The sequence below is a fragment of the Hyaena hyaena genome, unplaced genomic scaffold (genome assembly GCF_003009895.1).
Source record: "Hyaena hyaena isolate Hyena2069 unplaced genomic scaffold, ASM300989v1 scaffold_1462, whole genome shotgun sequence".
NCBI lineage: Eukaryota > Metazoa > Chordata > Mammalia > Carnivora > Hyaenidae > Hyaena > Hyaena hyaena.
Window position 1 is genome coordinate 168,095 of NW_024082096.1, and position 27,254 is coordinate 195,348.

The following is a 27,254-nucleotide window of genomic DNA, read 5'->3' on the forward strand; positions in this document are numbered from 1 at the left end:
CTCCAGATGCATCATTAAGCGCCATTAGGCGTGTTTCTACTCTCCATTCCCTCTGTGTGCACTTGAGGGGAGGGTTTTGCTGTGTATGCCACTGCACCCCAGCACCTCACACAGGGCTTCGCTCATGACAATGCAGGGGACAGCTGCTGAATGAACGAACCTGCAGACACGCACAGGAGCCACACTGAGGGGGGAACAGGGGAGCGACACTAAAATACAAGGACTTCTGTTATATCGTGGTCTGTGGGATGCTGAGGTAGTGGTAGCTTGTTTTCTTTCCAAACTGGGTATTAGTTATACTGGATGATGACAGGGGAGTACTCAACTCATTCAAACTGTTGGGGTCCAGATCTGTCCTCTTTCCTGAGGACAACGAAAGCAGTGGGCCTGAGGGGGATCATTTGTGCTCTCTTCTCTGATACCCAAAGGTACAGCAAAGTCTTCAAACCACATTGCAGGGACTCTGGAATGCCTAATATAGTTTCCTAAGTTGAGAAAAATCTCCAGTCTCATTTTGTACATCACAGCTTGACAAGAGCCTGGCCGGCCAGGACCTACAGCAGCCCCGGGGCTTCTGCATGGGGAGCCTGGGACACAGCGTCGTTCTTTGTATACACAAGGGGAACAGGAACTGAAGGGGTGGTCAGCATGCCCTCCTCATGCCTGGTCCTGCTGTTGGGCCTGGGATGCCACCTGCTCCCAGGACACTCACTGGCAGGTATGCAGCAAGGTGTTGCAGGCTGTACCGGGGGCAGCTGTGTCATGGCCTGGAGGACCAATCCCTCACATTCACCCAGTCACAGTGCACAGCCTTCCTCACAGGCCCTCTTGTGTAACCCAGCCCTGCAGGGTCCATATGTGGGTCAGTGGCATGGGCAGGTGAGAAACTATCCATGACAGATGGGTGAAGGCAGCGGTGCACAACCCATCTGGCCAGTCTCTTGCCCTAGCTCACAGCAGAGCAGAAACTGACTCCGAAGTCAAAGGTCAGCAGCTTTTCTGGACATTATAGGCAGAAGCAGCACCACTGGACTCTTCTGGTAGGAGGCAGCTTCAAACCAAACAAGCCCTAAACAGACACTGGGGTCCGAGTTCACCCTACACGGGTTCTAGGCCAGAGGAGCAGGTCTGATTGGGCCGAAGCAGCCAGGCTGCCATCCCACCCCGTGCCACCCAGACAGGGTCTTGCCCTCCACCACCAGGAGGATGCACGCAACAGGCTTGGCCACGATGCTGTGCAGCCACCTCTGGGAGTAGACCGGGACAGGGCCAGAGCCTTGCTCAGAGCACACGGCCTGTGCTCTCATCAACACAGAGTACACGTGGGGCTTGCAAGACAGGCTGCTTTGGTCCTCAGTATAGAGATTTCCCAGCTGGCAAAGCAGCAGTAACTCACTTTTCCTCACAAGAAAACCTATAACCAGGGTGCCGTTATCTCCACTTGACAGTTTAAGAAACCTGTCCACAGGACTGAAACAGGAAGCCAGCTGGCCAGCTGGCTGAGCCCAGGTGAGGGTCTGGGAGCTGGCCCCTGGGGGAGCACCCAGGTTCCAGGACGCATGCTGGCAAGGGGACAAGTGGTGGGGTTGGGGAGGCACTCTCATCACACGGTCTGGGAAAGAGTCAGGCCTATGATCAGGGCAGGCTGAGTAGCTCCTTCCCCATCTCACATCTCAGGCTTCTGAGCGATCCTCACCTGGGGGTCACCTCTCGGTGACAACTTGGGTGCTAACTGTGTCTGAGAGCTGCTCCAGCTCAGAGGGGAAAAGCCACATAGCAAAAGGTGGGCTTCATCCCACAGCAGAGCCAGCAAGGCTCAGGCCCACCCGGGAAAATGGGAGGAAAACCTTTCGGTCACACACGAGTCAGATGAAGGCCAAGCCCTGACTCAGGCAGTGCTGGGGCCAGATGAGCAGAGCCCCAGCCCAGGGCTCAGAAACTGGCTGTGCGCCGAGCCCCAGGAAGGTAGCCTCTCCCATAGAACAGGCCCGTCTCCTCTCCTTCCTCACTTCCACCCCCGGCTCACTGCCTGAGTCCTGCCACACTGACCAGCAGCAGCCCAATTACTGGGTGGCCACTGTGCTCACAGGGGGCTGGTAGCAGCCTTGCTTCTGCTAAACCGCCAGCCTCTCACACAGGGCTCTCAGCAAATATTTCCTGGCTCAGCCTAATGCTGCCAGTCAGCTGCCGGGTAGCTTTAGCAGGAAGCTGGGCATCTACCCACCTGGCCAGGTGAAGGACCTAGGCTAGAAGGGCTCAGTCTCCGCCAGAAGGAAAGTAGAAGCAGAATAAAGATCTGAGCCCCAGAGGCCCCCATCAGCTGGCCAACTCCAGGGGGCAGAGTCCAGGCCCTGAAACATCCTTAACAAGGGGCATGAGACAGGCTGCTATCCCCTCTGAGCCTCAGTTTCCTGCTCACCCTGCTGGGCAGGGTGCTGTGAGAAACAACACCGAGGAGCTGCCCAGGCCAGGCTGTCTCAGTGCCACACTGGTGTGCCACTTGGCCTTTCTCTTAAGATATCAAGTGACCTGGGAGGACCAGCGAGAGCAAAGAATAGGAAGAATATTCCTCAAGTTGAGACCGAGCAATAAGCACAAAACAAGGAAATTTAGGAGAGGCAGTAACCCAAACAAGAGGCCCCTCCACAGAGGAAACCAGTCCTGGAAAGCACCACCAGTGTTCACAAATCCTGGTCTCTATGCAGGAGACACAGAGTCCTGGTGCCCAACTCCCATGTCCCCCCAACCCCCCAGAACTGCCACCAGGGTAGTGGCTGCTCACACCTCCCGAGACCCCCAGCAATAGAGGCTGAAGTCTCTGACTGTAGCCATCCTAGCAGGTGTGAGGTGGTATCTCAACGTGGTTTGGATTCACATTTCCCTAATGGCTAATGGTACTAAACATCTTTTCCTGTGCTTATTTGCCATTTATTTGTGTATCTTCTTTGGAGAAATGTCTATTCAGATCTTTTGCCTACTTTTACATTGGGTTGTCTTTTAATTATTGAGTTGTAAGGGTTTTTAAAAATATATATATTCTAGATACAAGTCCCTGACCACATATAAGCGTACCTCAGAGATATTATGGGTTCAGTTCAAGACCACCACAATAAAATGAATAACAAAATAAAGTGAGTCAATGAACTTTTAGGTTTCCCAGTGCAGGTAAAAGTTATGTTTATGCTAAACTATAGTCTACTATGTGTGCAACAGCATTATGTCTAAAAAAAAAGTATGTATCTTAATTTTAAAATACTTCATTGCTAAAAACTGCTAACCACCATCTGAGCTTTCAGCAAGTTGTAACAACTAATCATAATCATATGAATTACCGAAATGTGATACAGAGACACAAAATGACCAAATACTCCTGGGAAAATGGCACCAAAAGACTTGTCCAATACAGGGTTGTTGCAAACCTTCCACGTGTAAAAAACGCAGTATCTGCAAAGTGCAATCAAGTAAAGCACAGTAAAACGAGGTGTGCGTGAATGTGTCCTATAAATACTTCTCCCTTTCTGTGCATTCTTCGGTAATGTCTTTTGAAACACAAGCTTTTAATTTTGATGGTGTCCTGTTTATTATCATTATTATATTATTTATTTGTTATTTGTCACCTGTGCCTAGTCCAAGGTCATGAAGATTGACATCTATGTTTTCTTCTAAAAGTCTTACAGCTTTTAGCTCTGAAGTTAAGCTTTCTGAGACATTTTGAGTTCATTTTTGAACATGGTGCGAAGCAGGGGTCCAACTTCATTCTTTTGCATGTGGATATCCAATTATCCCAGCACCATTTGTTAAGAAGACTGTCCTTTTCTCCACGGAAGTATCCTGGCACCCCTGTCAAAAATCAATTGACCATAGATGTATGCCTTTGTTTCTGGGCTCCTAGGTCTATTCTGCTGATCTATATATCTATGCTTAGGCTAGTATCATGCTGTTTATTTTATCTTTTTTTTTTTTTTTAAGTTTTTCTATTTATTTTGAGAGAGACAGAGACAGCACAGTGGGAGAGGGGTAGAGAGAGAGGGAGAGAGAGAATTCCAAGCACACTCTGCACTCCCAGCGCAGAGCCCAACGCGGGGTTCACACCCACAAAACCGCGAGATCATGACATGAGCCAAAACCAAGAGTCAGATGCTTAACCAAGTGAGCCACTCAGGCACCTCCACCCTGTTTTATTTTCATTTGTAGTATAAAACACCTAAAATTGATCACCTTACCCATTTTAAAGTGTACAGTTCAGTAGTGTTAAGTATACTCATATTGATGTGCAGCAAATCTCTAGAACTTTTTCATTTTACAAAACTGAAACTCTAGACTGATTAAACAACTCCCATTCTCTCCCCTAGCCCTTGGCAACTACCACTATACTTTCTGTCTCTCTGATTTTGACTACTTTAGATTCCTTATGTAAGTGGAATCATATAGTGTTTGATTTTTTTTGTGCTGGGCTTATTTCACTAAGCATAATGTCCTCAAGGTTCACCCACGTTGTAGCATGTACCAGAATTTCCTCCTTTTAAGGCTAAATAATATTCCAGTTTTTGATTATTGTAGATTTGCAGTAAGTTTTGAAACTGGAAGTGTGAGTCCTTAGAGTATGAGTCCTCCAAGTTTGTTCTTTTTCAAGACTATGATCCTAGGGACCATCTTATAACCCACTCTCCTAGACCACTCGTGGCAGGCGGTGCTGAAGGGCTCAATTCCCTAGCTGAGCCACAGACAGTAGGTAGGGGGAACTGGGACAGGGGCACCCATGCCTCAGCCTTCTTTCTGGATCCCATTAGTGATTTTCAGAACCCTCAAAATGAAAGGTCCCAATACCATGTGGTTTCTCTCCTGGGCTGCTCATGTGGGCTCAAAGAGACAGGTTTTTCTGGGCATGGACTGATAGCACAGGACTCAAAATCCTGGTGAAGAATGTAATCCTGATGACTCTAAGTGATGCAATAGCTAGGTTTAGGGTCCTTATGGCCATCAGCATGTGTTAATGTGTGATCTTCCCTAAGGTGTGAAGAGCGCTAGGGAGTCCTGCTTCCTCAGGTGCCCCTGGCCCTCGGTGGAGAATAGCAGGAGGCCTGCCTTGGGAGGTGCAGGGGTTAGCCTGTGCACAGCAAAGCTAGCCTTGGGCAGGAGGGCAGGCTTAAGCAGGTATCAAGGGTCCCCCAGGGGCAGATCCAGCCCTCAAAAGGTCTAATGGAAAGGCCAGGAGCCATGGGAGATGCTGACATGGAGGAAATGGGCTCTGGGGTCCTGGGGAGAGGCCCAGTGGGAGGGGAGAGGGGAGAGGAGGACTCTTGGCTAAGGGTGAGTGTATAGGGCCCCAACTCCCCCACCTCACTGTCACAATAATTCTGTACAAATATTGCAAGAGAAGAGCCCCCACAGAGCCGGGATCGGAACCCAGGTGAGCCCACATTCACTCCCCCTCCCCTAGAAATCCTGCTGCCAGCAGCTAAGCAAGTGGCTCCCTATGTCCTGAGGGTAGTGTCTCTGTCAAGGCCTGGGATGGGGGCTAGGAGGGGACTGTGAACTGAACAGAGCTTTAACTAGGGGCACCTGAAAGGCCTGAGGGATCCAGGGTCAATCTGCATAGCCCTGGGGGCTCTCTGAAGGCAGGAATGATACATGTTCCAGCCAGCTGGCCACGGAGCCAGGAGATGGCAGTAGGAAAATGCCCCCACCAAGCCCACAGGCAGATTTTATGAAGAAATGTGCTGCTTTTAAATATACACAGCAGGAATCATTTGTTACCAAACAGCTGTGTTTGGAAAGCAGTCTCTGATTGTCAGCTAATAGTTCTGTGTTAGTCACTGAGAGCACCCGTTGTGTCCCCCAGATCCGTGGACAAGCTGACACCCAGGACCTGGGTAGAACCATACCAGTCCTCAGGACAATAGGACATCGCAGGCAGGGTCAGCCTAAATTCAGGCTCTCAGTGCAGTGAGGTGTTCATAACCTGCCTGCAGGGTGATGCCTGCTGCTCAGCAAAGGTCTCTGAGTGAAATAAGCAAAGGAGCAAGCAGCACTGCCCCAGTGCTCGGAGGCCTAGGGCGTGGCAGGCTGGAGGGCTCCTGGGGCACTCCCGGCAACCACACACAATTGCCGTGTAAGGAAGAGGGTCGCTCTCAGAATCCAGACCGGCATTCCATTTCAGAAAGCCAAGGAACCCAACCTGGAATGCAGCTGACAGAAGTGCCATGACAGGAAGAGCACGTGATGGCTGTGGAGGGCTTCCAGGAAGCCAAGGCAGCCTCCGTCCCTACCATCAGGGACGGGGTCCACCCTCCCTGAAGACCACCAGGGTGACCAAAATGACCTGGAGGACATTCACAGGAATAGCAAAATGGCAAACAGCATGGATGCTCTAACGGTGGGGGGAGCAGTACAGCAGCTGGGCCGGGGTGAGGCTACCTAAGCCGATGCCAGGCTATCACCCATCCCTGTGCAACCCTGAACCAGGTATCTAGATGTAGAGTGTCTGGACACCTGGACCTGACGTACTTAGAGCCTCCGAAGTGACAGTCAATGGTGTGTGTGCCCGAGAGCTGGGAAAAAATACACCAAATGGCTTTTGGTTTGGGGTGGCAGAGCTGTGGATATCCCTTCTAATGTTTTTGACATAGATGCTGCTTTCTACTTTTAAAAAACCCACCCAGCAAGGGGACAGGTTGTGAAAATAACACTATGCTTGGTACTGGGTGGGGCCCTTTATACGCACTGATCCTTTGGCACTGGCTTCTGGAGAAGGCCACCTGCTACAGTGTGGGGAAGATCTGGCTCAGCACAGGAAGCTCCAAGTCTTGCTAAGAGCTGACCCCAGCTGGCAGAAGCTGCACGACTGCTTGATGGAACATTTGAAGAGGGGGATGCCCAAAGGTGGGCGAGATACAGATGATGGGTGCCAGTGTCCCTTCTAACTGAGACTCATGAGAGTTTCTGTACTGGGCTCTGCTGCTCCCAAAAGAGGAAAAGAAAAGTTCCCAAAGCAGCACTGGATCATGGCTGGGGGGAGAGGCAGTGTCAGGCGCCAGGGCCCCGAAGACTGCTGCAGAGGGGGTTTTATGAAAACCCAGGTCTGCCTGGGTTCAGAAGGCCCAGGGCACCAGAGGTTAAGTCCACTGAAAAATGCAGACCATGCAGGGAGGGAACCAGGCTCAGGCGTGGCACCGACAGCAGCAACTGGGCAGTGGCAGCCAGAAGAGCTGGATGCCCTGAAGCAGAGACGACACTCCGAGTGAGACCCTCCTTTCCCAGGCCTGCCCGCACCAGCTTCCCCTGTTCTGCTCTGACAAAACCAACCAAGCCATGTGAGCAGTCTGGTCAGATATAACTGTGACAGGGCACCTAGCTGTGCCTCCCCAAACAGAATTCTGTCAAGTAACAACTTCCTGTCATGTAACCATTGCCAAGCCAAGATCCATCTCTCTGGCCAATTGCCCTCCCTGGCTCTTCAAAGGTCACACAGAGGCTGGTGAGAAGGGGCTGGCAGGGGGCCTCTGGGAGGAAGATGCTTACTGAGTAAGGGAGCCAGACAAAAGCAGAGACCACAGCCAGACTCCAAAGGCTGCCCCTGCCACCCTGGCCCTCTCTGGCCTTGCCCATACCAGCCTGGATTACCCAGCACCGCCACATGCTCAGGCAATCGGCCTGATTTGGGTTCTCTCCCTGTCCTCCAAACTGCCACTGTCCCCCACTCTGCCCATGGCCACCCTACAAGTTTCAGCTTAATGGGTGCCTTCACAGTGCCACAGCAGCACCCCTGCTCCTGTGTGTACCCCCATTATCTTCTCTGTAGCATGTGGCACAATGGGACTAGCTTTATTTGCTTGTTTTGATGTTTTAAAATCTGCCTGTCCCTTAGAATGTAGCTCCATGGGGGCAGGCACCGCGACAAGGACACTGTCCCCAGTGCCTCCTGGGTAAGTGAGGAGTGAAGGAACACACACACCACCCTCCCCGCACAGATGCTACACGCCAGCAGAACAGTCTGGCTGGGAAGTCCCTGAAAGAGCGTAGGCCTGGGGCACAGCTGTTGAGAATCGCTACATCATCTGCTTTCCAAAATGAGCTGGAGGAGGCTGTCAGCACCCAACCCCCATGCAGCAGAGGCTGTGAAGATGGTTCTGGCAGCTGTACCAGAGAAGCGATTCTAGGGGCAGGATGACAGTGAGGAGGCCTCTCTGCAAGATGCAGACAGAGGGGACAGAGCCTGCCATAAAGCCCTGGGTTAGGGAGGAGGGGGGTCTCTACAGGGCATCTGGGGGATGTGCCCTTGGGGCCATGCAGAGGGCAGGTGAACAGCAGTGGAGAGGGAGCCAGACAGTGGAGTAAGAGTTGCCACATTGGCCCTCACAGGCACAAGCTGATTGAGTCTGTCAGCCCTCATCCTGAGCCCGCAGCATTACCCAGCCTGTACTCCTGTTTCAGGAGCAGCCCTCACACTCGCTCCTCCCTTGATCCCTTGCTGCGACCTGTGGTCCTCACCACCTCTCACCTGGAGAGCTGGACCACTCTTGTATGGACCCACCTCCTGCGTCTCTCCTACCCCATCCCTCCCATGCACCGCTACCCAAGACCGTAAGCAGCTCCCACCTGTGTTGGTCAGTCTGCCAATACTCGAGAGATGCTCGTGGGCCCTTGGAAGATGAAACCCCTCTCCCACCCCTGTGGGCTGGCAGCTCACTCACCCGGTGGGTCTTGCTGTAGGTATAGAGGAAGGCCAGTCGGTAGAGGCTCTTATAGTGCTGGGGAAAGCGGCTGAGGCACAGGCGGAAGGAGGCGATGCACTGCTCTGTGAGGAACTGGCGCTGCTCCTCGGCCCCAGCCGGCAGCCCCTGGGGAAAGGCTGCAGGCTCCCCCAGCGTGTCGGCTCTCTTCCTCCCATCCCACAGGGCAGGTGCAGATGCCGGGGTTTTGACAGCAATGCAGGCAGAGGCTGGGGGGTCTGCAGCAGGCTTCTGGCTGCCTTGCTCTGTGGCCCGGAAGCCTTCTGTGCTCTCCAAGGACTCCTCAGTTTTCCCTGCGGGTGAGAAGAAAAAGAAAGTCATCTCAATTTTAGTCCCTGCCCCTGTGGTGGTCCACCACCAGCAATGGAGTGTAGCCTTATTGAGGTGACAGGCACAGCTAGGTCTGCGCCCTTGCTAGACAGGTGCTGGACCCAAGAGACCCAGAAGTAGGAGGCACAGGGCCTGGTGCTGGCTCTGCCCCTGCTGGCTGAGGCCTCCACAGCCTCCCACTTTCCTCCCCTATGAAACAGGATGTCCCAGCTGGCACGCAGCAGAGGGGCCCTAAGGCTGCAGAAGGTGAGGGTGGCAAGCGGGGCTCTGGGTCCCCCTCTGAATGGCAGCACAAGGCTGTCCCACCTCCCAGGCCTATGCAGGTGCATGGGGATGCAGTCCACAGAAGGAAGGTGTGGCTGCCACAACCATGGAATAAAACAGCCAGGAAAGGCACACAAAGAACTGCACCTGCTCTACCGCCTAGCACCTCTGCCCACAGCCTACCCAACATCCTTCTCCAGGGCTGTTGCTTCTACTGTGTGTGAACCAAGAGCTCGCACACAGGAGAGCCCCAGCTGGGTGGCAGGGGCTACAGGAGAGGAGCCTGGCCCAGGAGAGAGGGATGGAAGGAAGAGGATGGGGGCAAGCAGCAAGGATAAGGTGGCCCATTGGGCACCCAGGAGTTTGGTAAGACCTGCCTGGAGGAGGCCATAGTAGCAGCCCGGCACCAACGCTGAAGCCTGTCTGCCACTATGGGCTGAGCTCCTTCCTGTTCTCAGCCTGACAACCCTTTCCAACTGTAGTGGTAGCTAAGAGGAGGCTGGGCCTGCTGCGGCGGGGAAGAGTGGTCAAGGACTAAGGTCCCAAACCATCATTAGGTTTAAGCAAAAAGACACCAGGTGCATGTCAAGCACTTTTTGCTAGGGAAAGAATCTGTGCGAGACAGAGCCAAGCTGCTCACCACAGCACGCAAGGCTACCTCCACGCAGTCCTGCCGTCCCTCCTACCTACCCTCTAGGCCTTGCACCTTGACATCAACCATTAGGAACATCTCACTCCTTGTTCCTACCTCTCCACTGTTGTTCCTTTAGGACACACTGTCTTCGTTCCCTCCCCTGCCTCACCCACTCGCTCTCATCCTTCAGGACTCCACTCAGTGTCACCTCCTCCCGCATGCCCCCTCGGCCCCAGGGTGGGGTCCGCAGAGTGCCTTGTGTGCCCACCTCTCTGATGTCACCGATCCCACTGCATTTATGCATGGATGTCTCCCCCTCCCCCACTGTCCAGAGCCTACCAGAGGGTCTAGTTTGAAGCTGAATGAATGACTGAAAAGCAGGTCACATCTGATCTTGACACTGTGCTCTCTTCTCAGGGGAGCTCAGGAAACCATGTAGGTCCCACAGGCACCCACTCAGAGCACAATGACAGTAACCAGGAGTCTGCTCAGGGCTGGCATCTTACGGGGACACCACTGCCTTACAAATGGGCCTGATTTCTAGTGTTCAATTCAAGGGACACATTTCAAATGTGGTTCAACAAACACGTTCTGAACAATGACTCTGGGCCCAGCCCTGTGCTAGGTGCAAGGAAGATGGGAAAACAGGGTGAAGATAAAGACCTCCCAAGGGTTCAGATAAGGTGCTAAGTGTGTGCTCACACACAAAGACACACAGGAACATGTCTCCTATGTAAAGTGAGCAGAAGGTCAAGAATTTATCCAAAGAGAGCTCAGAAGCATGTCTGAAAACACATAGGGGCGCCTGGGTGGCTTAGTCGGTTAAGCGTCCGACTTTCACTTAGGTCATGATCTCGCGGTTCGTGGGTTCGAGCCCCGCGTCGGGCTCTGTGCTGACTGCCAGCTCAGAGCCTGGAGCCTGTTTCAGTCTGTGACTCCCTCTCTCTCTGACCCTCCCCTGCTCACGCTGTCTCTCTCTATCTCTCCTAGAAATAAATAAAAACATTTAAAAAAAAATTAAAAAAAAAAATGAAAACACATAAAAAGAGAGAGAGAAAAATAGTAAGGCCAGAGTGAATGAAAAACCTAGCTACTCAGGGTCTGAGTGGCCTGAAGGAGGTGCAGGAGACATGGGCAGCATGCCTCACACACAGTGTCCACTCCCAAGGCTGAAAGAGCCTCACAGGTCATGTTAGTGGAAGAAAGAGGGGAGGCCAGAAATGTCAATAAGCCCACACAGTGCTTCCCAGCCAGGATGCCCGGTCGTACCCTTGGCAGCGTCAAAGGGAGAAGACTTCCTCCTATAGATAAAAAGCAAGCAAGGCAATGCTATGGCTACTCTGGTGCTGCTGCTGGCAGTGAGGCCTGGCTTCGCATGCCCACAGTGCACGCACCAGGCCACCTACCATTCTGCCACTGCCACCCCACCCATCCTGTGCAAGGCACTCAGGCATCATCACCAGGCCTCTACTTGACCAAGAAGGGGCAGATGCAGCCACTGGATGGTGGTCCCTGAACAAGGTGGCTGGTAGCTGTATCAGCATCCTCGGCCCATATCCTGCCCTGGGTCCAGGAGGCAGGGAGGGCCCAGGCCGGCACGCAAGTCCACTATCAGGACCACACAGGCTGTTGACAAACTCTGTTGCCCTCAGGGTAATATAACAGAGTGCACTTGTGTTTAGATAATGAAATGTGGGCAGCTTTTTCCTCTATTAAAAAAAAATAAACCTTGGGGCTTAGTCTGGGTCTGGGTGCTTAGTCAGTGGAGTGTCTGACTCTTGATTTTGGCTTAGGCCATGATTCCAGGGTCATGGAATCAAGCTCCAGGTCAGGCTCCATGTTGAGCATGGAGCCTGCTTAAGATTCTCTCTCTCTCCCTCTGTCCCTCTCCCCAACTCGTTCTCTCTCTAAAATTTAAATAAATAAATAAATAAATATAAACCTTTACTGTTGTTCCATCACTTTAGACATTTTTTGAAGCTCTGACCCCTAAGAAGGTGTGCTTCAAAAGCTGGACACTTCTAAGAAACCTCCTTCCTGGAGGCACCCTGGCACAGACCAGAATGAAGAAGTAAAAAGGTATCTGCTGAATGCCATGGGAGGGAGGGTACCTGGGCATCAGGAGGGATGTGAATGTCAGAACCATTCTTTTCCTGCTCAGCACCCAGGGCCAGGCATAGACTTGGGCTCCATTATGCCCTGCTTGAACAATTCCCATCGACTTTGTGAGTGAGCTCTGCGACACTGACCATGAGAGAAGCAGGCTGGTGGCAGGGCCGCCCATGAGGGTGTGCCTGAAAAGCTGGGGTGTGGAGCACACTAGGGGCACACACCCAGCCCTGGCCCAGAGCCATATCCTGGCTCTCTGTAGGGCGCCAAAAGCTGTTAGAGCCCTGGTGGCCAGAGCTCCTGCCCAGTGGGAGCCCAGAGAAGGCTGTGTCAGAGGCCACCACCAACCAGGGCTAGTCCTGGAGAAGCACACTGCTCTCTACGCTGTCTGCCTGGCACGGGTTCAGAACACATTCTCTGCCATACCAACTCTCCGAAAGGAAGCTCACCAACTTCACTACAGTTACCAGGAAAAGCTGGGCTTTGAGAGGAGAGATGTATCCACAGAAAATGCTTCCCTGCAAGCCTACCAGCTACTGCCATGGCTATGGTTCTACTCCAACTTCCTTTTTTCTTTTTTGTAAGGTGTTTTATTTATTTATTTTGAGAGAGAAAGCAAGGCAGAGAGAGAGAGGGAGAGAGTATCACAAGCAGGCTCCGTGTTGTTAGCACAGAGGCTGATGTAGGGCTCAATCACACAAACTCAGATCATGATCTAAACTGAAATCAAGAGTCAAAACCTAATTGACTGAGCCATCAGGAGCCCCTCGTACTCTCTTCACCAGTGGTGAGCCCCCCCAGTCTGCTTAAACCACTGGCTCTGAATGGATGGAGGGAAGGGGTGGGATGCCCCTCGTGTGTCTGGAAAGCCCTGCACAGCCTTGGTCAGACCACAGCTGACCCTCTGAGCTCAGTACCCCAACCTGCACCCCCACTTCCCCAAACACAGTGAAGAGAAGCCCAGGGTGACACAATGGCCCCCAGCAGCTCACTGCTTGACAGGCCACAGAGCACAGATGATAGGCCTCCCCCAATAGTTAAAGTAATCTTATTTTTAAGACTGGACATGAACAAGAGTTGCTGTACTAGAGCACTGGGACTATAGGGTACTTGTTCCTTCCCCTTCCAAACTCTCTGTTGTGTTTATGTTAGTTGTAGAACATCAACAGTGGTTTGAGATAGTATAGTAAGTGCCTCGTGAGAGAGTGGGGCACTGCTTCACTGTGTCCCCTTACCTGACCCTAACAGGGGTGCCTTTGCCAACCTGCAGGGCCATGCAGCCTCACCACCTGTGAAGGCCAGCAAGGGGAGGCCAGCGAGGAACAGAGAGTGAGGAGAGGCCATTCCCAACACATGAACTCCTGAGCCTAGACTCTCCCATCCAGGGCCTGTGACTCTCCCATGACACGCCCTAGGGGGGGTGGTCATCGCCAACCGTAGCTGCCCCTACCAGCCTGGTACCCAGAGAGGGAGCATGGGGCAGAGGTTAAGGGTGTGAACTAACCCTGGATAAATTTCTGACCCTCTCTGAATCTCAGGTTCTCACCTGTAACAGCCACAGGGCTGTTTCCCTAGGGTGGTTAGTAAGACAAAAAACAGCACCTGGCACAGGGCTGCTGAGCACGGGTCTGGGTTGTCGTGGTTGTTATTGTTTAGCAAGCCTTGGTCAGAGTGGGAGAGCTCTCAAAACCCAGGGCCAGCTGCCCAGCCGCAGCCCCAGAGCGGTGCCGTAGACACCCAGCCTGCCAGCCCTCTCCTGCGAGCTGGGTGTGGGGCTCGGCCCACTGGTTTCCACAATGGGGGTCCAGGGACCCCACAAGAACCAGGCATGCCCTGGGGTTAGATCAGGGCCTCCTGACTGAAAAGGGGGGCACTTTTCCTAAAGATCTGATGTGATTCACACTAAAAAGAAGACACATTTAGGATCCAAAGTTTTTTTTTTTTTTTAATAACTATGTATTCAAGAAAAAAATCCAGGGCACTCACATCACAGATGTGGCTTTCTCACATGGCCACGGTGGAGTCATAACAACAAGTGTCACTGAGTGTACACTGTGCATCAGGCACCATGCGAGTGCCTTCCTGAGCCACCTTGCTTAATCCTCACAACTACCACGCAGGCCCTGGGCTCCCTCCCACCCTGCAGGGAGTGCAGAGGCCCAGGGAGGCAAGCGACTTGCCCAACTGAGGCCCCAGAGCAGCAGGTGGAGATGCAAGGACAGAAGCCAGACAGGGTCTGGGGCACTCAGGAGCCCACCTTCTTCAGACTTCCCAGACTGTCACAGGCTGTCTCCCCAAAGCAGTTCTAACGCACTGAGCCAGGTCTTCATACCTTTTTCCTCTGTGGCCCCCTGTAGGTCTTTACCAGGCGGGCCCACTTGGGAATTGGGAACAGACGGCTTCTTCTCCACACAGAGCTTCCGAGAGCTCTCCAATGAGCTGGCAGGCTCATTAAAAAAGTCCTGTGTCGAGCTGGAGTCCGAGAGCGCCACGGCCGTGCTGTCCTGGCTGCGCTCTGAGGGGAAAAGGAGGGAGAGAGGGCAGCAGCATGAATCCACACCAGTTCCAACATGGCGGGGCCTCCCCAGGGTGAGTGTCCTGGTGACTGCCCTGCAGAGGAGACAACATGAACACAGCCGCTGTGACCTTGCTGAGCCCTACCCATCCTGGAAGTCCACTGAGCCACTCACCAAAGGCACCAATCTCCACGGTCAACCTTGTGGGGTTTTCCCAAATGGTGGTGTTCTGGTAAATGGTTAACAATTGGCTCTTTGGGTAGGAGGGAAGCCCATATTTATAGCATTTACTGATTTCTGTGGTGTAAATACTCCCACCACGGCCAATTCAGGCTACCAGCCAACATTATGTTGCTGAATGTGGAGTTGGAAAGAGATGCACGGTAGTACACCATTCTCTCGTGTTTCTACCACATAGAGAAAACAGGCATAAACAACTAAGGCAAACAAGAGTCCTGCAGACATTTTTATCTGTTTGCTATAGGCCAAGAGTGGTCTAGAGTGAAAGTGGAGATTCCTGGGGGTCGCAGACACAAGGGAGGTTGCTACCCACATGTTAGCTCGTCTTCTTGGACCTCCACATGTGCTCATGAGAAAGATCAGAGGCAGCGCAGGAAGAGGGATTGAAGGAAACCTTCCTGTGGTGCAGGCCTGGAGAGGAAGTGTGTTCGCTGCTCTAGAAAAGGCATGAAGCCTTGGTGGGAACTTTTTTCCCTAAGGAACAAAAGCCTTAAGCCAGCTGCAGAGGTACACCAAATCTTATTGCCTCCAGGGTACAGGTGAAGACCCACTGCCACTGTGGAAGGTTAAAGAAAAACCTTCTGAGGGAGGGGCAGGAAGACATTCAGGGCCCAAACATTTTAAGTCACCCAAAACTGGGGAAGAAAAGCCCTATTCCTAAGATGCAGGAACACAGTCTGCCTAAGTCAGAGACTGGACGGAGACAAGAGAGAACCAGCCCTGCCTCTACCCCAGGCTAGCAAGCACGAGTAACATGCAAAACAGTCTACTATAGGAAGAGGGGCAAGAACATGGAGAAAGAATGTCTCTGAAGTATGCACAGAAGGCTTAAGGCTAAAGATGGGAATGGAACACTGAGAAAACCTTCTGGCAAATCAGCCCCCCTGTAAGCATAAGGTAAGATCACAGGAATGTGAAGTCAGTGGTACACTAATGGTTACCACGGCAACAACAAAACTCAACCCCATCTCAACTTCTGACTCGCCTAATTCCCCCTCCTAACAGCCTAGAAAACAGGAGAGAGAAGCCCATTCCAAGCATAGATATTACTTATTTCAGTTTCTTCCATCCTACACATAATATCTGATATCTAATATAAAAATGAGGCATACACACACAAAAAAAGAAACATTGTCAAGAGGGAAAATAATCAACAGAACAAGGCTCAGAGATGACCCAGATGTTGGAACTACCTGATGGGAAATTTAAAATAACTAAGATTAAGATGCCTGGCTGGCTCAGTCAGTGGAGCGTATGACTCTTGATCTCAGGGTCATGAGTTCGAGCCCCACACTGGGTGGGTATAGAGATTAGTGTAAAAAAAAAAAACAACCAAAAAACTTAAAAAATAACTAAGATTAATATGATCTATAAATGTGATTAGTGTGTTAAAAGCTCTAGTAGAAAAGGGGGACTCATGCATGAACAGATGAGGAATTTGGGGAGTGAGTTGGAAACTAAAAGCAAGACTCAAATAGAGATGCTGGAAATAAGACACAATAACAGAGACAAAGAAAAGAATGCCTTTGGCAAGCTTCTCAGCACACCTGACACAGTTGAGGGAAAAATAAGCAAAACTTGAAGACAGGTCAGTAGAAATCATCCAGAGTGAAAGAGAGTGGAGGGGAAATCAGAACCAAGCACGCAAGAGCATCTGAATGACTAATTAGAATCCCAGAAGGCAATGAGACGGACACAGGTCAGAAGAAATATTTAAAGAGATAATGACAGAATTTTCCAAAAATAACGAAAGATGTCAAATCACCAAGAACACCAAGCAGGGCAAAGACTCCTCCACACATTTTAACAATGAAACAAACAAAACAAAAGCAACAACAAAAAAACATACCTAGATATCTCACGCTCAAACTGCTGCAAACCAAAGACAGAGGAGAAATCTTGAAAGCAGAGAAAGACACATCACATATGGAAGAATAAAGTTAAGAATTACAGCACACTTCTCATCGGAAAGCATGCAAGTCAGACATCTTTAATGCTGAAAGAAAAAAAGATCCATCCCAAATTCTATGTCCAGTGAAAATATCTCTCAATAATGCAGGAGAAATAAAGACTTTGTCAGACAAACAGAAGCTGAGAGGATTCCTTACCATGAAATCTGAGTTACAAGAAATGTTAAAGAAAGTTCTTCAGGTAGGATGAATTGAGACAGAAACTTGGATCCACATAAAGAAATGAAGTTCCTCAGAAATGGCTAAAGCAGTAACAGAAAAGACATTCTTTTTCCTATGTTTAATTCCTCTGAAGTATTACTGTCTAAAGCAAAACCTAGTGGCAGCCTACTATGAGTTTACAGTGTACATTAAAAAAATGTATGAAAACAAGGGCCTAAGAAGTGGGAGGCTTTTGGTTCTTTCACTGCCCAGGAAGCAGTAGAGTATCATTTGAAGGTGGACTGTGATCACTTAAACATGTATTTTTGTTAAGCCAAAGGCAATCACTACATTATTTTAAAGAAGGTATTAACTAATAAGCCACTAATAGAAACAAAATGCAACCTTAAAAAATAAAACTTTGTCTTCAACTTTGTGTATCTGAAGGATGAAGCTCAATGAAATAGGAATCCAGAGAGCCAAGTTCAAGTTCCTCTTAGTGCCACTCACTAGTTATGTGACCTTGAACAGGTTAAGTCCCTTGCCCACCTATAAACTGCAAGCACACACAGTCTCAGAGAGGTCCATGGCACAGGAGCTTCTGGGGACACACAGAGGAGGACGTGGCCTCTAAAACCCTCTAACTCTTTGCTCAACTACCTAAAACACTGGCAGCCCACTGGCAGGGCAGACATGAGCAGCCTGGTAGGAAAACAAACTTGCAACAGTACTTAAAAGTTGTTTCAACAAAATCAAAGGCCTGGTCTCTGGGAGATCCAGGCTGCCTCACTTACTAGGCTGGAGAGCCTGTGCAATTGCCACAATTTCTTTACATTTCAGTTTCCTCCTGTGTAAAATCGTGATAATACAAATGTCCACTTCACAGAATTATTAAGAAGATTAAATACATTAATACACATAAAGTGCTTGAAATCAGGGTCTGATATTCAATAAGTGTTCCAAAAATATCAGCTCAATTATTAATATTATTATTTCAGAGAACCTGGACCGATTTTTTCAGTAATGTCTCAAACCTGACATTACAGAGATTTTGTTTTGAATGGGCAAAGGGTTCTGCTTATGCCAGGCTGAAGATCACACCTGAGTAGCACCATGTTGATGGAGTGGTAATCGCTTCTTACACACTGACATGACAAGGTCGTCCACAGCGGTCCTGCCTGCACAGAGGAACATGGAATTAGGCCTGTGCTTCCAAAGGCAGCTCTGCCATTCCAGCCTCCTTACCCACGTCTGATCACAGAGCAGCGTTTGGAGACAGTGACCTCTCGGGCAGCCACACGGAGCCTGCCACAGCCCTTCCTCCTCAGCTGCCTTTGGAATGTCCACTGCCCAGTAACTGGTGGGTATCAGCATCAGCTGGGCTGGTGGACTGGTAGAAACTGGGACATGAAGTATATGTGAGACCCTTCAGTGGCCAACACAGAAGCTCTGCGTCTCACTGATGGGGCAGTAGGGACCTGACTGGACCCCTCTGTCTCACACTCTGAGGGGCTCTCTCCTGACTTGCAAGGCCAGACCCCAAGGCTCTGTGAGCACTGAATGGGGATTGCTGGCACGCCTGCTGCCCTCATGGGAGGCCCCAAACCCGTCCCCAGTGTGAGGAGAGCACTTCTCTCAGAGAAACGGCAGGGGCAGCCCATTTGCCTATGTGGAAAGGGGGCCCTTGGCTCCAGAGGTCACACAGGGTCATTGCAGGAGCTCAGAAATCAGGAGTCTCAGACTCACACTCCAACCCCAGATCTACTACTTGGGCTGCTCCAGGCCTCCCAATATGTTTGTCACGGCTCTTCCCAACACACAAATAGGATCCCCATGGAGGCCTCCACATCCTAGTGCCTGGCACACAGGCGTGACAGCCCCGTGACCCATCCTGCCTTCAGCATGTACTCTGGTCCTGACAAGAGAACACCAATGGCTTGGACAAGATGGTGGGCTTTGCTTCTGCAGGGATGAAGTCCTTCTGATAGGGGATGAAGTCCTTCTGATAGGCCAGGGGAGGTGCTTTTCACCAGCCTCCAAAGCAGCTGTAGTCACGGCACGGCTGAGAAGCACACCATGTGGTAAGTGTCCGGGAAGCAGGCCTAGTCGGGAGGAGCTCATGAGAACTGGCTCGCTGTCTGATGAGCTCATGCACTCACAAGCTGTTGGGCTTTAGGCCTAAAGAATCGCTAATTTGCTGGAATCTCACTTGTGATTATTACAAAAACCAAGGATTGGCTTAAGCAAACGGATATTTACTCCCAACGTGCTAATACTCTCCTGATGCTGCCTAGTGAGGGAACCTCTCATGCAGCAGAGTGAGCAGGGAAGGCAGCAAACTGCACTAAGAATGATGTGGCCAGAAAAGGATAGCACTGGGCCTCAGGAGTGTTTGCTCCTCTGGGAGCAAATATTAGCATGTGGGGCCTCTACTGAGACTCTTTAAAATAACATCCACAGTGGGACTGCCTGGGTGGCTCAGTCAGTTAAGCATTCAACTCTTGATCTCAGCTCAAGTCACGATCTCACAGTTCGTGGGATTGGGCCCCATGTTGGGCTCTGGGCTGACAATGTAGAGCCTACTTGGAATTTTCTCATCCTCTGCCCCTCCCCCATACCCCCCTTAAAAATAAGTAAATAAACATTTAAAAATAAATAAAAGAAAATAACACCACAGCAACAACAGCCACAGCCAAGGAACAGGACGCATGTAAACTGAGGGACTGTGACCAGGCCTCTTGCTCCAAGCCTCTCAGATATACATACACAAGAACCCAGAACAGCCCATCCTCTGAAAGGGTGAAGAGAAAAAGCCAATATCAGCCCTGGGGGAGGGGGGCACCATGGCGATTCTGGACAAGTTCTTGTCCCAGGGGTGATCATGAGCATCTAAGGAGGCCTGAGGAAGGCTGACAGTTGGAGGGAAGTGAAATGGATCTGGAAGCCCCCATGAGCCACCACAGTTGTGCGGTGCCCCCTACAGCTCAGAGCTGGAGAGAAAGGGGCTCTACACACTGAAGTGCCCTGGCTGGAGCTGCGACTCCCTCCTCACCAGGCCTGTGAAGCAAGGGGGTGGGCAAGTTTCCTGCTCAACCCTGAGAGAGATGTAGATCTGGGAAACAGAGGACGGGCACATCACTGCAAATGAGAGTCCAGGGCCAAGTTTCTCGCTAATCCTTTCAAAGAGGGTTGGCACAAAGCTATTTAAAGTCATCCTGAGTTTGAATACTAGGAAGCAACCCAAGACTTTGCACCAAGAAGCAAGTCAGATTAAAAGAAAACTTTCATTTCTTTTACACCAATAGGGTGAAAGAGAGGAATGAAAATCTCTTAAAGAACGACTCTATCTCGTGGGCAGACGATGCCTCTGGGCAAAGCCTTGCCCACCTCCCGCCTGCTCAAATTCAGCACCGGCTGAAGCACGGCGGTGCACAGCCTGGAGACTAGCAGGATGCCCTGATAAAGGGACATGGGAAGTCGTCCGTGTGGGAGTGGTGGGGGCGGTTCTGGCTTGGAGAGCACTCAACTTCCATTGGCAGTGAACAGAGCTTCCTTCCAGGCTTGCCCAGAGTTCCACCTTCTCCACAAAGCTGTCTATGGATAGGACATTCCTTATCTGGGACACTGTGGGCCAAGGGTCCAAATGGGCTGACATATGGCTTTGTTACTGTGCCCTGATGGCCAGGGGTGCTTCCTCCACATCCTAGAGGCCTATGCAGAGGCTGAGCACCACGGGACATCCCCAGGGTGCTGGCCTGTGCGATGCTCAGAGAACCAGGTGGTGTGCCACTGCTCTGCAGGCAAAGGCTGCCAAGCTGGAAGGCCTCCCTTCTCTCACCTGCCTGCTGGAGCAGAGCCGGGGGGCAGAGCAGCTGCCACCCGCAGGTTCTGCACATGGGCCTGGGCTGGGGGTTTTCCTGGCCTCTGAGTGCTGAGGCAGGGCAGTAGATAGAAGGGAAGCTCTCTGCACAGGAGACTTCCCACAGGGCTGGGCAGGACGGCCTTCTAGGGAAGCATGTACCTAAATGGGACTCCGGGGACTACCCACAGCTCAGGCTCCTGACTTCCTTCAGGAGCTGCCTAGATACCAACAGGAAAGAAGACGCAGTAGTGGACAGGCTCTACAGGCTAGGCCTGCTCTTCTTCAGAACGTTCTTTTAAAAGTCTGCCCACACAAAACCTGTTCACAGCAATTAATATTTGTCGCAAAATCATAAATATTTCATTCTCCTGATGTTAATCCCTGCAATGTTTCACATCTATGCCTCTGGGCAGTCCCTCCCCCAAGTCCTTAGAGGGATGTTCATCTGCCAGCAACTGCTGATGACACCCTCTGCTTCCAAGGTGTGACCTGCAAGGCCAACTGCAAAGGAACGACAGCTGGGGATGCAGAAGGAAAGGGATCTGGCTTGGGGACAGAAAGGCTGTCCATTCCAATGAGTGTGAGAGCAGACTGTATTCTAAGAATTTGGATTTTTTTGTTCAGGTTTGACTCAGTTCAAATCCCCTGAACATTCGTGGGATTTCCAGACCAACCCAAAAGAGCTCTTTGCTTACAAGACACAAGTTTCCTGGTACGTTTTCTCTACCTGCTCCAGCAGTTAGACTAGAAATAGCTCATAACCACACAGTCCATCAGTTCAGTTTCATGAAAGTTTAAGGGGAAAGATGTGGTTGTATCATCAAAATCTGCAGCAGCAACTCTGACTAGCAAACCCTAAAAAGATCACAAATGCTCTGCCAACCAGAAAGCAACAGGTTTCTAAGAGCAGTAAAGTTGGGGGGAATCAATATTTTGATAAATCTCTCAGCTGGACAAACCTGCCCCAGCGGGTCCCTGATAACCACCAGGAAAGAACACATCCACCGGAAGCCAGGCTAGCTGTGTGGGAGGGGCACCCTCTGGCAGACCGAGGAGCCTGGACAGACACCCAAGAGAAAGGACACCAGAAACACGAAGGCCCCTGAAAAAGAGGCAGACATACTGAGGCAACAGGCAGGCACAAGAGTTATCACTGTGGCTGGCGCTCAGATAGCGGTGCCATCACTCTGGGCCTTGGATGCTCATGCTCACAGCTGGGAGACTTGTCTTCATGCACAGCTCTCACTGTGTAACCCTCACCAAGCATCACTCTGTCACAAAGAGCCCCTGTGCCCTTATCTCGGATCCAGCTGGTTTCCCAAGCTCTCTCCCTACAAGGTCTCTCTTCTGCACACCCAGTTACCTCAGTCTCCAAACGCTGTAGGACTCTCCAACCTCCATGTCTTTGCTCCCAACGCCCCTCACCTGAAATGGCCCTGCAGGCCTCTCTGGAAGACTACCTCTTCCAGGAAGTCCTTCCAACCCACCAGCCCCACAGCTGGCTCATGGCACCCCCTTGTGGCACCAACCACTGCCCCAGGACACCGCCTAGGGACACACAGACCCAACCAGGCAGCGGGAATCAGGGTGCCCATCTTGGCTTTCCTTGTGGGCCCTCTTCCATGCCCAGCACACAGCAGACACTCAACATACCATGACCAGCTACAGCCTCGAGAGGTTTCTTAAAAGGTAAGAATGGAGAGGAGAACAAAGGTGACTGGCTCTGCCCTCTAACAGCCTCCCTCCCTGCCCCAACATCAGTCCCCACCCTGCAGGGGTACATGCAGGACAACCTAAGCGCCACTAGGAGCCTCTCCCGCATTGAAAACATCTGCTCACAGAATATAGCTTGCCTACCATGAGCTGACCTCTCCTTGGCCCTGGGAAGGGAGGCTGGTAAGGACTGATGCCACATGCAGCCCCCTGCCCCAAGCCTGGACACTGTGGACTGCACACACAGGGCCCACCTCAGAGCATCTTGGCTACTGTACACAATGTACATTTTTACACATTTGCCCTTGTAAATAACTTGGTATCTTGGAGTCTGTTGCCTTTGTTACTTTTTTAAAGCCAGAAAGAACAAAGCAATGGAAATACAGGACTGAGCCACCTGCCAGGCCGACGGGCAGTGGAGGAGGCCACCGCTGCATCTGGCCAGAACTGAGAACATGGGCTGTGCGCAGAAGCCAAGCACATCAAACACACACTCTCCAAATCACAGGACCAGCGATGTGGAGGAGCTCCTGGTCACAAGGGGGAGCAGGGAGCCGGACTGAGGACTAAGCATGCGGTCTGCGCTGTCCCTTGAAGCGAGCCGTGACAGTGCAAGCAGAAAGACAAAGCCTGGAGAACAGAGTGTGGTCAGGGTTAGGGGCAGCACGGGCAATATTGGTGGAGGCAGTGAGGGTGAGCAGGCGAGGATGAGCACAGATGGCACATGACACAAACAGTGACAGTATGGTGGGTGAGGACGGATGGTCACATGGGAACGTGCACAGGGCACCCTGGACTCCCACGTGGCCCACACTCTACAACCTGGGGCTCAGGGCAGGTTCTGCTCGTGCTGTAAGTGGGGCCAGATGAGCATCCTGCAACCATGAACACCAGCCTCCATGGCTCCCGCTCTTCTGACCCCTAGCTTGTGCTCTCGTTTTCCACCCTTCATAGTAAACTCTGCCACACACCTTGGACCTTGGCTAAGCTTTGCCTCCTCTGGAAGGCCTCCTATCCATCAAGGCCAGGCCAGGTCTCTTGGGGGTGGTTTCAGTTGCACCCTGACCCTCAGCTGATTCACGGCTTCACACTTGGCTTCCCCAGAACCTGCAACAGGCACCAGGATTGTCCCATGCACTTAGCACAATGCTAGTAGGGACTAGATGGGCATGGACATGGGCTGGCTGAAGAACCCCCACAGAAGGCTCAGTCTCAGACTGACAGGGCAAGCTCTCTGCTCTCTTAGGCCCTTTCTGGCTCCGAGATTCTCAGGTAACATGGAGCACAGCAGGCAGACAGCAAAGGTCTTGGCAGTCCAACAGAGCCACTATGTACACATCCCCAATGCTGGCTGAGCTGGGCTAAGTTATGGACCAAGGTGTCCTGTAACAGCCCTGCTACCAACAAACCTCCAACAAACAAAGCAGGGAAATGCACACAGATCCAGTTTCCATCAGGTCAGCGAGCACAGGACCTTCCCAGTGTTAGCCTCCTCTTACCTGGGGTAGAAGGAACATTAGACCCCAATTCTCCCTCGGCTCTGCCCCAGCTAGCCAGGCAGCCCTAGAAGAGTGCCCACTTACCCTCAGCTCGGCTTCTTCCCAGGGAAACAGGATACATGACCAAGCGGGGTAGCTGTGAGGGTGGGACCATAGCCTCCTCTCCCAGAGCCCAGCCCAGAGCAAGCACACTCTAGGTCATGGGGCCCAGTTACTCACACATGTGTTCACACACTTCATGCCAGGGAAGGGTATACAATTCGTTCAGAAATCTCATTATGCTATGTTTGAATGTGAGTAAACAGCAATCACTGGGAGTCCCTTGAGGGTCACAATGTACTCTGTACATAATATCCTTTTTCTGGTCCAGAAGCATCGACACTAAGGACTTCAGCACTTTGGACAAATCCCAACATGGACGAGAGAAAGGCAGGCAGGGAAGCATGGTCAGGCAGGGTTGCTCCTTTCTGTCTCTCTCTCAGCTTGGCCAGACGGCCTCTCTTCAAGTCAGCTATGGGCACCCTCTCAGCCACCCCAAGAAGGGCTAGCTTTCACATCTGACAGTGATGGAGTCTCAGAGCAACCCGAGGGCCAATACCAGAGTACCTTTTAGCCAGAGCTGTGGATAGGCTGCTGGAAGCTTCTAACCCTAGAGCAGGTGGGGCCAGTTAAGGGAGCAAAGATGGTTCTTTTTAAGAAGCTCAAAGACAGGGTATCCTAACCATATCCAAAGGAGGCCCTAATGCCTGGCTTCCTGTCTGGCTGATAGCAAATTAGCCTCTGACAGGCTCCAGGGTGTCAGGCCCAGAAAACCAAAGGCCCAGGCCTACTCAGAGGCTGCTGCTTCCAAGGACACTGCCTGCCCCTCTTCCAAGGCCACACAACTGGCCTGAGAGAGACAGGGTGCAAACTGAGGATGACCAGCCCCAGACCCGGGCTCATCCTGCTATGCAGTGCTGCATGGCCCTTGTGCCAGCTCCGATGATCTGGGGATGCCTGCATCTAGGATGCGGCGACAGTGTGCAAGCACCTTCCTTCAATACCCATGAGAAAACCATTACTTCCATTCTCTAGGTGAAGAAACAGGTTGAGTCATGTCCCTTAGCCAAGGTGGCCAAGCAAGGTAGCAGTGGGGCTGGGACTGAAATGCAGATCCCCCTGACTCCAAGGCCTGCTGTGTCCTGCCTGTCTGACCTGGAGCAGGGCCCTGAACTGCTTCTCTTGGGTCTGTACCAGGGCTAGAAGCATCCATCAGCCTTCCTGTAGAAGGGCTCAGTGATGGCCTGCAGTGAGCACTAACACCCTGTCTTCCCACAACAGGAGAGCCGTGGCTGGTCTCAGTCTGAAGTGTTGCATGGTAAGTGTGGGGCCGCATGTTCTCCTCCCAGGGCTAGCAGGCCAGGCCCAGCTGGGTCACAGGAGGCAGGAGCAGAGGTGAGCAGTGCAGGTCTTGAGGCTACCAGCCTGACACACGTCACCGGCTGCTTCTGCCAGAGCCAGGGCCTTTCCCTATGAGCTAGCGTTAACAGTTGAAAGGGCCACTTGAACATTCTAAGAGCATGGCTATTTTAGGGCCCAATATTTTCCTGTGGCAGACACTGCTTTCTTTCTGAGGTGAGGAGGGCAAGAGTTCTGAAAGCGCCATGCAGCCAGGCCTGTGCAGAGTATAGCATGGCCTGTGCAGGGCCTCCTGGCATGCTGGGCTGGGACTGGGAAACGGTGGGCCATGGCTCCAAGTTGGTGACAGAAATCACTTTAAAAAAAGTATTTTTTTTCCAATCATTAGAAAATGCACAACCACTGAAACTATATTTGAGCCTATTTGAATGGCTCCCTCTGCAAACTCCCAGAGCAAATAACCATTATGTTGGCACTCAGGCCATGTCACACCAGTGCCTATCCCCAGCACTTGGCTTCCCTATAGCTCCATGTGCACGAGTGCGCACCAACAAGGGACAGCTGGGTGGTGGTGCCAGGCAGCACCGTAGTCCCCTTCTGCCTCCCTTCCTCTTTGCCTCTGGGGTGTGCCCACACCAAGCAAGATACTTCCAGCTCTGTGCACTCACAGAGCCAAGCACGGTTCCTGCTACCCAGTTCCTGCTAGTCAAGCTCAGCTCGAACCTGCAGAGCTGGGAGAGGTGCCGGCCACAGGCCTGTGGACAGCAGTGAAATGCATTCCTCTCTCACAAAAGCTGGCATGATACTAAATCCTCACAGGAGTCCCTGGCAGAAACTAATTTGTGGAGCAGGGATCGGTATCCAGTGTGTTTTCTCAATATTCTCAAGAGAAAAAGGTTGGGAACAGGGTGGTTTTCCTTTTGAACCCGAGTTAAGTAAGATGGGGAGGGACCTTGCTTCAGGACATGTGCAGGACTGAACCCACCGCCCCAGGGCACAGGAAGGTGATGGAACCACCAGCAGCAGCACACTCAGGTGGCTCAGATTTACAACCTCTCTCTCCATGCTCTTCCCATAGGCCGAGCAGAATCTAGGAAAGGCACTGCGAGTCTCCTCTGCTCTCAGATCTCCAAAGCCTGGCCCAGAGGGATTGGTGGGGCACCACTCATCTTCCTTCAGCACTTCCCTAAGCCTGCTCTCACAACACGCTATGCTCCAGGAGCCCATGAGATGGGCAAGGGGTGTCCCATGCCCTGGGGAAGGCAGGGCAAGGCCCGCTCCTCCACAGCCTGATGCGGATCAGTGGCATGTGAGCAAGGGCCTGCTTGTCTGTGGGCATTGTCATTGCCTCCCCAGGGCCCCACCTTAACGCTCTCTCAATCCACTGATTTGGCTCATTCCAGCAAATACTTCATCACTGTTTATCACTATAAAGGCGAGGAGAACATGAAGAAATCAAGCTACAAGGTCAGCATGCGAGCCTCCTAATGTTAGTAAGAAATGTGGTTCAAGGGTCGCCACTTGCCCTATCCCATGTGGTGCAGCCTCATACATGGTCCATGTGGACTTCCACCACCCTGTCTGGACTCCCAGGGGTGACAGACTTAGCACCAGTCACAGTCCTCCCATGGCTATCAGAGGACGTGCTGTAATAATGCAGGCACAATGCCAGTGCCACTGGGCTGACTGCACGGAGGCCACTCGAAGCAGCCTGCAGATCCCAACAGCTAGTCCACAGAGTCTTCCCCCCAACATCCCCATTCTTCAGGTCAGAAGATACAGGCTTATAGCTGTGAGGTACCTTAGCCTTCCCTGCCCCTTCCCAGCTCCAAGTGGGCTAGCTGGC

At 51.8% G+C, this 27,254-nt stretch overlaps 1 protein-coding gene across 3 annotated transcripts in view; it reads right to left on the bottom strand.

Moving 5' to 3' along the window:
* CABIN1 (calcineurin binding protein 1) overlaps positions 1-27,254 on the bottom strand; it is a 153,224-nt gene that overhangs the window by 51,034 nt on the left and 74,936 nt on the right. For all 3 annotated transcript variants that reach the window (XM_039223826.1, XM_039223829.1, XM_039223827.1), the window contains exons 27-28: positions 14,402-14,584; positions 8,694-9,025 (exon numbers count right to left, since the gene is read on the bottom strand). In XM_039223826.1, the coding sequence (XP_039079757.1) occupies positions 8,694-9,025; positions 14,402-14,584 (515 nt within the window). The remainder of the gene's footprint in view (positions 1-8,693; positions 9,026-14,401; positions 14,585-27,254) is intronic.